This window comes from Amblyraja radiata, chromosome 1 (assembly GCF_010909765.2).
Source record: "Amblyraja radiata isolate CabotCenter1 chromosome 1, sAmbRad1.1.pri, whole genome shotgun sequence".
NCBI classification, from domain to species: Eukaryota; Metazoa; Chordata; class Chondrichthyes; order Rajiformes; family Rajidae; genus Amblyraja; species Amblyraja radiata.
The window spans coordinates 142,306,336-142,322,126 of NC_045956.1; the positions used below are offsets into that span (position 1 = coordinate 142,306,336).

General features: G+C 40.2%; 1 protein-coding gene across 1 annotated transcript in view; it reads left to right on the forward strand.

Annotated features, from left to right (window-relative positions):
• nol6 (nucleolar protein 6) overlaps positions 1 to 15,791 on the forward strand; it is an 88,951-nt gene that overhangs the window by 18,625 nt on the left and 54,535 nt on the right. Inside the window, exons 2-8 of the mRNA XM_033032152.1 lie at positions 334 to 576; positions 4,077 to 4,193; positions 5,452 to 5,631; positions 7,114 to 7,282; positions 9,675 to 9,809; positions 14,873 to 15,036; positions 15,529 to 15,649. Of these exons, the coding sequence (XP_032888043.1) occupies positions 334 to 576; positions 4,077 to 4,193; positions 5,452 to 5,631; positions 7,114 to 7,282; positions 9,675 to 9,809; positions 14,873 to 15,036; positions 15,529 to 15,649 (1,129 nt within the window). The remainder of the gene's footprint in view (positions 1 to 333; positions 577 to 4,076; positions 4,194 to 5,451; positions 5,632 to 7,113; positions 7,283 to 9,674; positions 9,810 to 14,872; positions 15,037 to 15,528; positions 15,650 to 15,791) is intronic.

Below are 15,791 nucleotides of genomic sequence, written 5' to 3' on the forward strand. Positions count from 1 at the left end.
AGTTGTTGATCACAATTTGTACAGCATTTCCTGAGACCAAGACCCCCCACTTACATAGAAAGATCTTAAAGTAAGCTAGCATTTTGCCTTCCTGACATGTTTTAGAGTCAAGAAAATGTTGAAAACTGGCATATCTGGGGGAAGTGTTGTGTTCTGTTTATTTATTTGCAATGCTTCCTGTAGAATTTAATACGTGATCATGTCCAGAAACGGCAGAGTCTATGTGGCTTGTGTAGTCACAGATTTCACACTTACTGTCTTAATTTAATAGTGTATGTCTATATATATATTAAGTTGTGCTATAATTTTATATTGTTGTCCTTAAATTTGAAGGATTTAGAACCATTACTTGATGATGAAAGTAGTGAGGAGGAGGAGGAGGAGGAAGATGACGGGAATAAAACATCGGGCAAGAAGAGCAAAGTTATGGAAAAAAAGCAAAAAGTAGATGTTTTAAGAGTAACAGGAACTCTTAAACTAAGCAGAAGAGAACTGTACAAGCCACCAACTAGTGAAGAACTCAATCAGCTGAAAGAAACTGAGAACCTCTTTCATTCCTCTCTACTAAGAATGCAGGTACAGCATCCTTGGTGTTATCTCTTGGTTTTTAATGTTTGTTCTGTTTAAACGTTAACTCCCATTTTCTTTCACTGCTTCCAAAATGTAGTATCTGAAAAGGTTATTATAAGAGCTGCCTTCAAAAGTGCATGTTCAACAGTTCTCACAATATTTAATGTTCCTCTTTGATTCATTCCATAAGAATCTAATGTACATATCATCAGATTAGTGATTTTCTTTTTCAGAATGAATTTTTTTTTTTTAAGGTTGATGCTTAACAATTGTTCCATTGTCAATAATAATGTGTTATTAATTCCTGAATTAATTTAATTCATATTAAAACTATTTATTTTCTTAACAATATCCCCAATAGAACTAAAATCTTGTGCTCTAGAGAAAGCAATCCAAGTTTGAGAAAAACATTTTTCACACAGAGTGATGAATCTCTGGAATTCTCTGCCACAGAAGGTAGTTGAGGCCAGTTCATTGGCTATATTTAAGAGGGAGTTAGATGTGGCCCTTGTGGCTAAAGGGATCAGGGGGTATGGAGAGAAGGCAGGTACAGGATACTGAGTTGGATGATCAGCCAAGATCATATTGAATGGCGGTGCAGGCTCGAAGGGCCGAATGGCCTACTCCTGCACTTATTTTCTATGTTTCTATGTTTGTTCACTCTCCTTACAACCGATACCCTCTAATCCAGGCAGCATTCCAGTAAACATCTTCTTTGCCCTTTCCATAGATTTCAAACGCTTCTTGTAACAGGGTGATCTGGACTTCACAGAATAGTGAAAGTTCTTGGTTTCTTGGTCCTCCAAAATATTCCAAATGGAATTTAAACTGGAGTTGGCCTGACCAAAGTTTTATAAAGCTGCAAAATTACTTTCTGACTTGTACTCAATGCCTCAAATGATGAAAGCATGCATACCAGACGTTTTCTTCATCAAACTATCTACAATTGTTACTACTCTCAGTGAGCTATAGTTTTGTACCTCAAGGCCCTTCTGCACATCGATGGCATTCAGGATCTTAAATGTAACTGTATACTTTCCCCTTTCAGTTGACTTCCTAAAGAGCCACATCTCACACTTAGTTGGATTAAATTCCATCAACCATTTCTCTGCCCGTATTTGTAAGTGAATTATATCCCACTTTATCCTTTTACAGTCATCTTCATTGAACACAACTCTATTTTTGTGTGTTGTAAAATGCTCTGACATGCATTGGATCTTCTCAGTGATGGTCAGAAACAAAATAGAAGAATATTTTTTGAATATGGATTCTTGAGGCAGTTCTTTTAATAACTTTACAAATGAAAACAGACATTGTGGGCCAAAGGGCCTATTTTTTTGCTCTTCGGTTTATTTACTTAGTTGAAGTTGAAGGAATTTAAGGCATTTTACTGCATCACAACCTTAACAGAAGACTGGAATAGGGATATTGGGCTGTAACTCAAATTGGCAGGCTGAAACGAGTATTGACTGGTGATAGTTTCTGTCTATTTGTTTGGTTTATGGGGTATCATCAAAATCAGAGCTGATTTTGGGGAGTTCAGTTGAGATATGTTTTTACACATAGGGGAAGATGATGAACACATTTAAATATTTGCCAACTCATTCTTTGAACATGGGTGTCAGAGGTTATGTGGGGAAGGCAGGAGAATGGGGTTAGGAGGGGGATAGAACCGCCATGATTGAATGGCAGAGTAAACTTGATGGGCCGAATGGCCTAATTCTGCTCCTTCCACTTATGATCTTATGAACAGCTGTTCCTATGCACAGGCTTTTGAATCCATTTAATCAAGTTTACATTCTTAGCCTTTGCTGTTGGAGCACTTTTGATATTGTACAACAGAACCAAGCTTAATTGTGATAATTCTTTGACTATTAGGTAAATATATTGTCCAGATTGAGTTACAAAAACTGTTCAGATAGGCAGCATATTGTAGACACCACATATTGTTGACACCACTTATAATTGACTTTTCTCTCTGCAACTTGAGCTTATGCATCTTGATGGGGTGTTGATCAAGGTAAAACAAATACATTCTTAAATGAATAAAGTGCTATTTACTACAGTGATTTTATTTAAAGGAAATTGATGAACTATATTTTGAGATTTTGCAGCATTAAGCCCAGAAGTAGAAACCAAAACCAAAAATAGATAGTTGTCAAACAAAATCATTAAAGTTAGGACACCACTGCACAATAAACATCATTGTAAATGTTGAAGAATGGCAGAATTGATTGTTGAAACTATATTAATTAAAGATTTAATTTAAATCCTATTTAAAATTCATCTAGCTGTTTTGCTGTTACTGATGAAATGAAATGATCTGTGTAACTGCCATAGGTAAGTATTTTAAACAGCCATTTGCAAAATAAACTTTAAATGGATGATAGCAAAATTAAAACTGGTTCATCATCTTCCCCTTTATGTAAAAACATTTCCCAAATTAACTCTCAAAAAGCCGATCTAATTTTTACCCCATTAATCAAGAAATAGGTAAACAGAAATGATAAACTCTTAATTTAAGGTGCACATCAATCAACATGTTAATAGCATCACGTAAAAATAATTATGAACACCTTAAATTTTTAAATAATTGCACAAAATTTACAAAAATAAAAGAGGATTTATCTTTATGCATTGACAAATAAATTAGCAGCTATTTTAATCTGAGCCATAATTGAGCCATACTTTAATTCACGTGACTTCCCAATGTCAGATTATGTGGATATTTTAATTTAATTTGATGTCTTGCTGATGATTACCAAAGTGGTAATGATGGTAAAGAAGCATTTATAAAACATGTTAATATAGTTGATTCTACTTTAATATTTTTGAATTGTCCCTGTTAGTGGCAGCTTTCTAAGCACAGCTGAAAATCAAATTCAGGTATTCCTTGAAATAAACAAAGATGCTTTGCATTGCATTGAACCGAATGTTAAAACTCACCCTTCACTGATGCTATTCAACATGCTGGGTATTTCCTGTTATCATCTGATTTTGTGCATCTGTGGTATGCTGCTCTTGGATTAAGGTTTTCATGGTCATAGTCATAGATTTATACAGCATGGTCCTTGCAATTCGATGCAAGTGTAATAAATAATATACAATAGAGTCTCGTCATTTATTCACAATAGATAGCTGAGTGCTGAGTAAGATAATAGTACCCAGACAGCCTTGGTTTTTGTCATGTCTCCATTGACTAACATTCCTCACCTAAAGATTATTAAAATATGAAGACCTGCACTGTGAGGATTCTACTGCCAACATTATTTGGAAGGTTTGGATTTTTTCCCCCCAAACGTCCTCATTTATCGATTCTCCCAGTGATTGAACCCAGCTTGTGTGATGTCATTCTAGCTATATATTAGCAATTTATTTCGCAATGAATCATTCAAATCTGCAATATTTGGCACTCAAAAAGATAAGCTAAACAGTCAGCGCTGTTATTTTTGAAGTGGTAAATGCAATTTGTGTCTGTTTTCTTTGAGATTATTTATTACTTGCAGATTGAAGAACTTTTAAAAGAAGTAGAATTGAAGGAGAAGAAACGCAAGGTTATTGATGCTTTCCTCCATGAAGTGAATGATCTTCTCAATAAAATACCTACAACTGAGCAAGTTAATGTAAGCAAATGTAACATATTTATAATAGAGATGTTATGTGTATTGATATATGTAAGAGAGGAATTAAATTTGATGGTAGAATGGACTACATCCACAATTTATAATCACATTTTTTTTGAGCTGCTGTTTAACAAATTTTAGTGCTTACACATCCACGTAAGATTTTGTTGTTCTTTCCTTCTGATTCTCACTTTCTTGCCCTAACCGATTTGTTCTTCTGCGTAGCTCCAAATTTCTTTTTGAGTACTTAGAGCAATTTATCTGAGTGATGGAGGTGGTGGAGTGGAAAGGAAGATGTATATAGGGGTAGACAGATGAAAAGTGAGGTGGGCTACCTGAAATTGGAAAATTCAATGTTCAGGCCGTTGGGTTGTAGAATAGTTGAGTCCTACAGCATGGAAACAGACCCTTCAGCTCAACTCTCCCATGCCAACCAAGTTGCCCATCTATGCCGATCTGATTTGCCTGCATTTATCCTATAACCCTCTCAACCTTTCCTATCCATGAGCCTGTCTAAATAGATTTTAAATGTTGTTTTTGTATCCGCCTCATTCACTTCCTCATTTATGGACCACTGTATGTGTGAAAACTTCCCATTAAATTGAAACATATAAGATTATTAAGGGTTTGTACACGCTAGAGGCAGGAAACATGTTCCCGATGTTGGGGGAGTCCTGAACCAGGGGCCACCATTTAAGAATAAGGGGTAAGCCATTTAGAACAGAGACAATCAAACATTTCTTCACACAGAGTTGTGAGCCTGTGGAATTCTCTGTCTCAGAGGGTGGCGGAGGCCGGTTCTCTGGATACTTTCAAGAGAGAGCTTAATAGGGCTCTTAAAGATAACGGAGTCAGGGGATATGGGGAGAAGGCAGGAATGGGGTACTGATTAGGGATGATCAGCCATGATCACATTGAATGGTGGTGCTGGCTCGAAGGGCCGAATGGCCTACTCCTGCACCTATTGTCTATTGTTTCCTTTCACCCTAAACTCGTTTGGTCTAGTTCTTGATTCCACAACTCTAGGACAAAGACTCTCTGCACTCACCCTATTTATACCCCTGGTGAGTTTTACACAGCCCTTCATCCCTTCATTCCAAAGAATAAAGACCTAGCCAATCTCCTCCTATAACAGGCCTTGCAGTCTCATTTTAAGTATTTTCTGTACTGTTTCCAGCTTTCCTATAGCAGGATGACCAAAAGTGTATCTTGTTAAGAATAGGTTTTATTTTTGTAACTCTGCTTTGTATTCCAACAGATTACAGACCAATCCAGGCTTCCAAAAGATGTTAAAGTTCCTTTCCTTCAAGTACCATACAATGTCAAAGGGAAGTTTCAGTATCTCCCCCCTAGTTCAACAAAAGTTATTGGAAGCTATTTACTTGGTACCTGCATCAAACCACAGATCAATGTCGATGTTGCTGTTATAATGCCAGCGGTAGGTTTCTCAATGTCAGGTGATCCAGCTGCTCAGATTGCTTCCGAAGCTTATTTAATGTTTAATCTGCTGCCTAACATCATGTCCAATGGTTTCTACGATAATGTGATGATTGCATTCCTAAGAAAGCTCTCTCTCCAGAAAATAACATTATAAAATCAATTTTGTTAATGGAAGGGGAAAAGGGGGTTAAGGGCTTGAGATTTCCAGACTTGCAATAACGAAGTTTTTCCAGCAGGATATTCCAGAATAAAGTATTTTTAAGAGCTACAAATTAATGTTTGACCCTACAAGCTAAAACATTCCCCCCCCCCCCCCGACTCTCAGTCTGAAGAAGGGTCTCGACCCGAAACATCACCCATTCCTTCATCCAGAGATGCTGCCTGTCCCGCTGTTATATTCCAGCATTTTGTGTCTATCGTCGGTGTAAATCGGCATCTGCAGTTCCTTCCTGCACAAAACATATTAAAGGCTGTATGTCACATTGTTCAATTGAGTAATTGCATAAGTGTCCAGAAGCAATTGCTTCTCAATTTTAATGGCCACTTGCGGTTAAAGTGACAGCTGTGTTCTTAAGAGATGATAGTGCCTCTTTCCTGCGGGGAGGTTGCACCGTGAGTTTCTCCAGCAGTTTGTGTTTTTTCACTCTAGATTCCAGCACCTGTAGTTTCATATTTCTCTGCCTTCCACGGAAAAAGTCTTTTTTTTTTTTCCTAGTCTTTTTTTCAACGTCAATTTCCAAAATTACATTTAAGTGGAGACAAAAGAAACTGCAGATGTCGGAATTGTATGCAAATCACAAAATGCCGGGGGACAGGGGGCCAGGCAGCCCTGAATTTGGAATCCATTAAAAAATCAACTGGAACACAGGAAGCAGCGGGTTCTTGTTAAAGATAAATGTATATTTGATTGATTTTAATCTAACTTTTCTGCAGCACTTTGTAACATTGCCCAAAATTCCTGTTCACAGGACTGAGATATAGTGAAATAAGAGTGTATAGTGTTCAGTGGAATGGGTCTTTAATTTCATTTCTTAATGTGATTGTGTATCTTTTTGTAATATTGTAAACTTAAATGGTGGTTGAGTTTCCATCGTTGTCCTTCAGATTCAGATTCAACTTTAATTGTCATTGTCAGTGTACAGTACAGAGACAACGAAATGCAGTCCTTGAATTGCTTACACTTTTTAACATATTTTGGGAAAGTTATCTTGTGCAATTATTAGTAAGAACAAAATGTGAAAATTATTCAGTGACCATATTCATTATTTTCTTGTCCTTTAAGCATAAATGTAAGCATTTTTATAGATTGCCTCTGCCATTAGAATTTTTCTATTTCAGCAAAGGCAGATAGATTCCTTTAATGTCATGGTGTCAATTTAAGAAGGAAAATATGGCGAAAAGGAATGAAGGAAAGTGGAATAATACAATTGAAATCTGATTGATATGTTTTCAAAACTGACCCTGATCTACTTATTTTCAGGAAATTCTGCAAACAAAGGACAACTTTAACCAGCGGTACCTGAGGAAACGTGCACTCTACCTGGTTCACATTGCCCATCACTTATCCAAGAACAAGATCTTTGGATCTGTAAAATTTGGCTACTTCAATAGCAACCACTTGAAACCCATTCTGTATCTATCTCCGCAAGGTTTGTTTCAAATAAAGATTTGGACTGCAGTCACAGATACTACATTCAAACAAGATGCTTGTAATACACAGTCAGCAATCTTTACAGGATGAATTTTTATATTTTTTCATTCAGATCATTGATAATAATCTGTGCTTTTAAATAGTCTGTCATCTACTACAATAAGAAAACCTAACTAAATATCAATTTGGAATAGGTATGAACGTTAAAGTGACTGTCCAATGAGAATGACTTGTCGTCCTTCAGACCAAATCACAATGCATTTATTCTGGATTTAAGAGTTGATCTTTTGTTGTATCAACTCAACAGTATGTTTAGAAGCAATTTAGAAGTGCATCCTCTCTTTTTTAACATTACACTGAGATTACGATTGTGATTTAATTTTGTTCATTTATATATTTTTTTAATGTAATAATTACTTTTGTGAGGTCAGTTTTGGAGAATTGTGTTCAGTTTGGTCACCCTGCTATAGGAAAGATGGTGTGAATCTGGGAGGAGTGCAGAGAAGATTTCTGCAGATGTTGGGGTCTTGAGGTCCTGAGCTATAGGGAGAGGTTGGGCAGTTAAGACTTTTTTCATTGGAGTGCATATAATATAATATGACAGGAATAGAGAGGACAAATGGACCGAATCTTTTACCCAGAGTAGGGGAATCAAAAGCCAGAGGACATGGCTTTAAGGTGGGAGGGGAAAGATTTAACAGGAACCTGAGGTTTCGCACAGATGGTGGTGGGTATATGGAACGAGCTGCCAGAGAGGTAGTTGAGGTGGGTACTATAGTAACCTTTAACAGACATTTGGACAAGTACATGGATTTGGGGTTTAGAGGGATATAGGCCAAATGCGGGCAGGTGGGCGCATGTAGATGGGGCATCTTGGTTGGCATTGGCAAGTTGGGCCTGTTTCTGTGCTGCATGACTCCATGTTGGGGAACAACAGCCTACATTTTCACAATATCTATTGATGATACATGCATTGCAGGGGAGAAGCAGTTAGTGAATAAAGTACTGTTGCTAAGGATGGCGATTGCATATTATTCACCTTTTACGACTAAGCTGTTTTCCTTTGCTGCAGTTTTTTTTCTCTTGAAGACATTGATTTATATTCATAGAATAGTACAACACAGCATGGAAACGGGCCATTTGACAGAAGTCATCCATGTTGAGTAGTGGGCACCTTTCCATATTAATCGCATCGCCCAGCGCTTCGTCCATTGCCCACAATGTCTACGTGATGCAACTGCACTTTTAAACATTTCTCATGAGCTCATTTCTCATGGCCCAGCTTCAACCATTCTCTCAAGCAGTGCATTTTTAATCTCTGGGTGAAGCAGATCCCCTTGCATTTCCCATAAATTGTTTCACTTTTAAACCTAAATCTATGTCATCGAGGGAAAATGTTTCCTGCAGTTTACCTTATCCACACTTGTCAATTTTCTACACCTCAATCATGTTCCCTCTTAACCTCCTCCACTCCAGGGAGGACAGACCTAGCTTATTTTGCCTTTGTCCTCTGTGCCGCTGAGGCTCTGCCTCTAGGATTCTGTCGGGCAGCATTTGTGGAATCAGAAACCGGTAACATTACAAGTCCAGAACCATTCATTAGAACAGTTCTGACGAAAGGTCATGGATCTGAAATGTGAACTTCATGGATGCCGCCTGATCAGCTGACAGTTTTTTGCATTTTTCAGTTCAGCATTTTGAACAAATATTTATTCACAGTTTGTACTCAAAGTGCGCCTCCGAACTGTTTTTTTCTGGTGGCAGAATAGTTCATTTCTCAGCAAAGTCAAAGGAGAAAGGCAGACGTTCAGAGCACATCTGTGCCACAGGAACATTTTGCCACACTATTCATAGGTTCTAGGAGCAGAATTAGGCCATTTGGCCCATCAAGTCTACTCCACCATTCAATCATGGCTGATCTATCTTTCCCTCTCAACCCCATTCTCCTGCCTTCTCCCCATAACTCCTGACACCCTTATGCCCCTGTCCCACTTAGGAAACCTCTGGAGACTTTGCGGACCCCATCCAAGGTTTCCGTGCGGTTCCCGGAGGTTTTTGTCAGTCTCCCTACCTGCTTCCACTACCTGCAACCTCCGGCAACCACCTGCAACCTCCGGGAACCGCATGGAAACCTTGGGTGGGGCGCAAAGTCTCCAGAGGTTTCCGTTCAGGTTTCCTAAGTGGGACAGGGGCAATACTAATCAAGAAGTCTTGTGTCCCATGGTGCTTTTGTGAAGAGTAGGCCTAATTTAATGATAACATTGATGCTATGTTGAGGCTGCAAATAATCTGTTTTTAAATGACTGAGCAATAGTTTAAACAGCTAAAGGGAGGCATTTTCTAGTTTAGTAAAATTGTCAGACCCTTAGTAAATCATGTTTTAATTCTAGGTAAGGACGAGAAGCTTGTCACCGTGAGGCTCCATCCCTGTGCTCCTGCTTCTTTCTTCAAATTGACTCGGTTTCATCCCAGCAGAAACAACATTCGTGTGTCCTGGTTTCTGGATCAAGAGGCTGCCGAAGGAGGTTTGTGCTGCAATTTTTATCATGCTCCCTTTTCAATCATGTAATGGTAATGGTGGCTTCGAGCGGTAGCTTTCAAGAAATTGTCAATTTTCTTAAGTTGCAAAGCTGATTTGATTTGGGCAAAGCAAATTCTCACCAAGGTTGATGAGTTGGTGAGAGCACGAGATAAATGTTGTTGATCCAAGGTGATGTCAAGTTAAAGTTTTGAAAGCTTAAGTATTATCATGGAACGGAATTATTTGAAATGATTTATGAAGGACATGGTCATTGGAATGTTAGATAAAATAGAAAAGCAACAGAGGTTGCAAGTAAAACGGATAGATCGCCTGTAGATCTGCTCTACCGAGTACTAATGCCCCTGTCCCACTTAGGAAACCTGAACGGAAACCTCTGGAGACGTTGCGCCCCACCCAAGGTTTCCGTGCGGTTCCCGGAGGTTCCCGGAGTTTTTTGTCAGTCTCCTTAATGGTCGAAAGTGGTTTCCGCTTCTTCTATGTTCCGGCGATTATTTCAAAAAATTCAAAACTGGCAGAGACTAAAAGTATTCAAAAGGGAACTGCAGATGCTGGAATATCGAAGGTACACAAAATTGCTGAGGAAACTCAGCGGGTGCAGCAGCATCTATGGAGCGAAGGAAATAGGCGACGTTTCGGGCCGAAACCCTTCTTCAGACTGATGGGGGGTGGGGGGGGGAGAAAGAAGGAAAAGGGGAGGAGACTAAAAGTAGGTTGCCGTTTTACAAATCGGTAATTTTTTAGTCGAAGCCGGTTGCGATGCTAGTTGAAGGTGGTTGCAGGAGGTTGCAGGTCGTGGAAGATCTTACCTTCCACTACCTGCAACCTCCGGCAACCACCTGCAACCTCTGGCAACCACCTTCAACTAGCATCGCAACCGGCTTCGAAAAATTTACCGATTTTTAAAACGGCAACCTATTTTTAGTTGCAGCCGGATTTGAATTTTTTGAAATAATCGCCGGAACATAGAAGAAGCGGAAACCACTTTCGACCATTAGGGAGACTGACAAAAACCTCCGGGAACCGCACGGAAACCTTGGGTGGGGCGCAAAGTCTTCAGAGGTTTCCGTTCAGGTTTCCTAAGTGGGACAGGGGCATTACACACATATGTACACACCACTCGGATCTGTAATCCAGTCCGGGTTTTACCACACAGTCACCATTTATTACTAACGCTTCCAAACACTAGCGGTTAGTCGGATATTATATGCTAATAAACTTGATGGATTGTTACTTCGAGTATGTCAATAGCTCTACATCGCCTGACATTTGTTTGGACTTTACCCTTCCTCAGACCCTGTGTCTGACGCCCAGCTCCAAACCCTGTCAAGTTTCCACCGTCCTTCTTGGCCTCCCCCTCTCCAATGGCGAGCAGTCTGTCCAAGGCAGAGGCCTTACCTTTGTACACCTACGCCCGCACCTCAATGAGTTCTGAGACCGCCATGATGTGGAGCTCTTCTTCCATCTCCTCTGTCTCTAGCCTTTTTTCTCTGGTCACGAGTCTTTGCCTCCCGTGATAATCCTTTCTCCCTTCTCCAATGCTCCTCCTCCTCCTCCTCATGGACTCCCCCTGCTGACTTACTACATTCTCTCAACCTTTATACTCTGACCGGAGACGCGACATCAACTATGTCGATTTCTCCACTCATAGAAACATTGAAGATAGGTGCAGGATTAATAATATTAATAATAAATTTATTTGTATAGCTCGTTTAAAAACAACTCGCGTTGACCAAAGTGCTTCGCATCAGTGCAGGTACTAATTTGATACATACAACATAGACAGACCTAACAATACAATGTTACTGTTTACAACAATAATCTGTTTACAGTGCCCCCTCAGAGGGGCTCAAAATCGCTTGGGTGTAGAAATAGGCTTTGAATCCTGACTTAAAGGAGTCGATGGTGGGGGCAGTTCTGATGAGGAGCGGGATGCTATTCCACAGTTTAGGTGCTGCAACCGCAAAAGCGCGGTCGCCCCTTTGCTTAAACCTAGACCGCGGGATAGTCAGTAGCCCCAAGTCGGTCGGGATCGGGGTGATATGGTCCCTTTTACGGGTACCCGTCAGAAGTCTTGCTGTGGCGTTTTGGACCAATTACAGATGGGACAGGGATGATTTGCTGATGCCAGTGTATAGGGAGTTGCAGTAGTCAAGGTAGGAAAAGATGAATGCGTGGATGATTTTTTCAAGGTCGTTGAATTTGAGGAATGATTTGATTTTAGCTATTGTACGAAGCTGGAAGAAACTAGCTTTTACCACAGAGTTGACTTGTTTGTCAAACTTTAATGCGGAGTCAAATATCACGCCAAGGTTTTTGACGTGCGGTTTGACTAAGGAGGTTAGGCTTCCAAGGCTGCCTGGTATCGTTTTGATGGGGTCGGAGGGGCTGAGTAGGATGACCTCAGACTTGCTCTCGTTAAGTTGGAGGACGTTCTGAGCCATCCAGCATTTTAAATCGTCAAGGCGGTGCATGAGGCTGTTTAAATTAGACCGGTTGTTGGATTTCAGGGGGAGATAGAGCTGTGTATCATCTGCATAGCAGTGGAAATAAATGCCATGCCTTTGAATGACTTGGCCTAGGGGGAGCATATAGAGAGAGAGAAGAGAATGGGGCCTCGGATGGAGCCTTGTGGAACCCTGCAGAAAAGGCTAGCTGAGGAAGAGAAAGAGTTGCCTATGTTGGTAGAGAAATTCCTGTTTTTTCGGTAGGAAACAAACCAGCTCGGGGCAATGCCATCAACACCAACCCCGTACCGGAGACGGTGAATTAGGATGGTGTGGTTCATTGTATCAAACGCTGCGCTGAGGTCGAGAAGGAGCAGGATTGCACAGTCGTCGGAGTCGATGGCGAGAAGGAGATCGTTGTGTACCTTCAACAAGGCTCATCTCCCATATCCAGGTCCCACACTTCCCTTTTATCACCCCCTTTTCCCCCTCCCCCACTATGATCAGCCATGATCACAATGAATGGCCGTGCTGGCTCCTCCTGCACCTATTTTCTATGTTATGTTATCCACTTCCATCCATATCCCTCAGTCCAGCTTTACATTTAACCCTTCTTCTTTCCTTACTGACACCATTTTGTTTCCATTTTCACTTCAAGTCGTTGTCACTTACTCCACCCATCTGTAAATCACCCCACCCCCACTCCCCAGCTCTATCCATCTAATTGTCCATCTACCTCCACCCCCCCCCCCCCCCCCTCCATCCATACAGGGACCCCAGCAGTCCTTACATGTGAGACAGAGATTGATGTGCACCTCCTCTACTGTCATCTACTGCATTTGATGTCCCTGATGTGGTCTCCTTTCTATCAGCGAGCCCAAGTGTAGACTTGGCGACCGTTTCGCTCAACATTGCGCTCAGTCCGCCAAGGCTTGCTGGATCTCCCAGTATGCAATTTGAACACCAATTTTAACACCCCTTCCCATTCCCATACTGACCTTTTTGTCCTGGGCAGCCTCCATTGCCAGAGTGAGGCCACAAGCAAACTGGAGGAACAAAACCTCATTCCGTTTGGGTAGCGTACAATCCAATGGTATGAACATTGAATTTTCCAATTTTAGGTAACCCATCTACAAGCAACCCTTTATGTCCCCCCCCTTCCCTTTGGCCCACCTGTACTTGCACCCATTTCCTCTTTTCTCCTCCTCTTCCACTTGCATGCCTACCTCTCATTTAACAATTCTCGCCTCTTCTATTCTTATCTCACACCTTTTGTCTTAATTTCTGGCCTTAGTCCAACCATCTGCCTATCACCACCCCTCTCATGCATATCCACTGCCAGGCTTTCTCCCACTCAACCTCTTTTTTTCCTGCTTTCTATCTTTACTCCAATAAGGCTGAAGAAGGGTGCCGACCCGAAACGTTGTATGATAATCTCCCTCCACAGATGCTGCCTGATCCTGCACTTTATACTTTGATCAAGATTCCAGCCTCTGCAGTTCCTTGTGTCTCAATTTGACTCCAAACTCTCTTGGCTGTTGGTCTCAGATGGGAAGCCAATGATTAGCAGGTTGGCCATCCAGCCTTTAATATTACGTACGACTGCACTGCTATTTGTATTTTAGCTACTAATTGTGGCATTTAATAAATATCTTTATGTTGGCCTTCAAAAGTTAGTCAGCTCTGAAATGGGTTTTCCAATGAATATAAAGCTGTTCTTTCAATTTTCCAATCGGCTATTTTTTTTCAAGGCTACTTTTTCTTCAGAATTTCTATACAAACAATCATGAATTAATAATTTGCAAAAAGGAAATTTAAAAAAAAAGTTCATAATGACCATATTGAGATAAATATTACCAGTGGAGGCTATTCTCAATGGTACTTAAATAGAGGGTTTGGATGTCTTGGTGGCAAAGGAGGTATTATGCCAATTCGGTACTGCCAATGCATTACAATGCCAGTGTTAAACGCACCTATCATTGGTTAGATGCACAAGGAGTAGCCAAATGTCCTGAGTGACAAGTTAGAGGAATAGTCCCAATGCAAAACGTCATCTATCCATGTGCTCCAGAGATGCTGCCTGATCCACTGAGTTGCTCCAGGACATAATGTCCTTTTGTGCGAACCACTTATAACTGTGTTATGCTTCTTAAAGGAGCCAATGCTTCTTAAAGGGAAAATGCTTTCTTGTTACAACAGGTCGTGTCTATGACTGAAACCATCCTGGGGAAACTATCAATAATGACACTGTCCAGTGGTGTCGACTGAAGATAATTATTGTTTCAATGCAGTGGTGTTCATCCAGAGGATTTCAATGCTGATGTTGCAGTATATCCTCCCAGTGGTTTTGAAGGTCTTTACAAAGACAGTGTCAGTGGTGTTTCTTCAGTGCTTTGAAGTGTCTATTCTGGGTTGTTCAAATCCTAGACACACAGGGGAAGGTGTTGATCAATGCAGCCTGGTTGATTTTGTGCTGTGTTTGAATCTTGATATTTCACTCTTAGATTATTCATGACTTTCTTGGTAAGCATTGCATTTGCAAACTGAGAAAATGAGCATGTTTTGTGGCAAGTGGGTAAATAGACATTATTTATATTTTCAGGAAATAATGATCCTCCTACACCCCACTATAATAACAGTATACTCATTGACTTGGTGATGGAACAACATCTTAATTTTCTCTTCAATATTGCCACTGATTTTCCTGGAATGAAAGCTGGAATTGAAATTCTTAAAGTATGGCTCCTTCAGAGGGAATTTAACAAGGTAGGATGATGTTACACTTTAGTGAACCTGGATAGACTTTAGCTGTTAAACTTTCACCATATTTATTCCTTTTAAAATGTTTATAGTTCTAATTTAACTATAAAACAATGGTTGATGGAGTAGCATTTAGATGACATGTAGGTTATATCAAAAAGCTTGCAACCAGAAGAGATTTAAAATAAAATAACATATGTCTTTAGTTAGTTTAGAGAGATCCTCTCAAGGTCTAATGTAACATTGCTGCTATCATTGATCTGAATGCTCCATGAGGCATAGGAAAATGTGTTAGTTAATATATGTTGTGTTTTCTTAAGATTGTGGTTTAAATCTGAAGCAAATGAGAAATTAAACTCTACCCATGAAAAGACTGCATTTCTTACACATTTTATTTTGCCATTATTTAATTATGCTTAAATATTTGATTATAAATACCTCCCAAGAATGCGCAGTTTAATGTGTGTAAACCCCCCCACTTTTTTTCATGTTCTCTAGGGCTATGGGAGTTTTAATGGATTTCTAGCTTCCATGCTGGTGGCATACTTGCTTTCCAAACGGAAACTAAACAAAATGATGAGTGGGTACCAGGTGCTGCGGAATGTCCTTCAGTTCTTGGGTAAGTTGTATTCAAGAGAGAGTTAGATATCAGGGCTAATGGAATCAAGGGTTAAGGGGAGAAAGCAGGAACGGGGTACTGATTTTCGATGATCAGCTATTGAATGGCAGCGCTGGCTCGAATGGCCTACTATGGCACATAT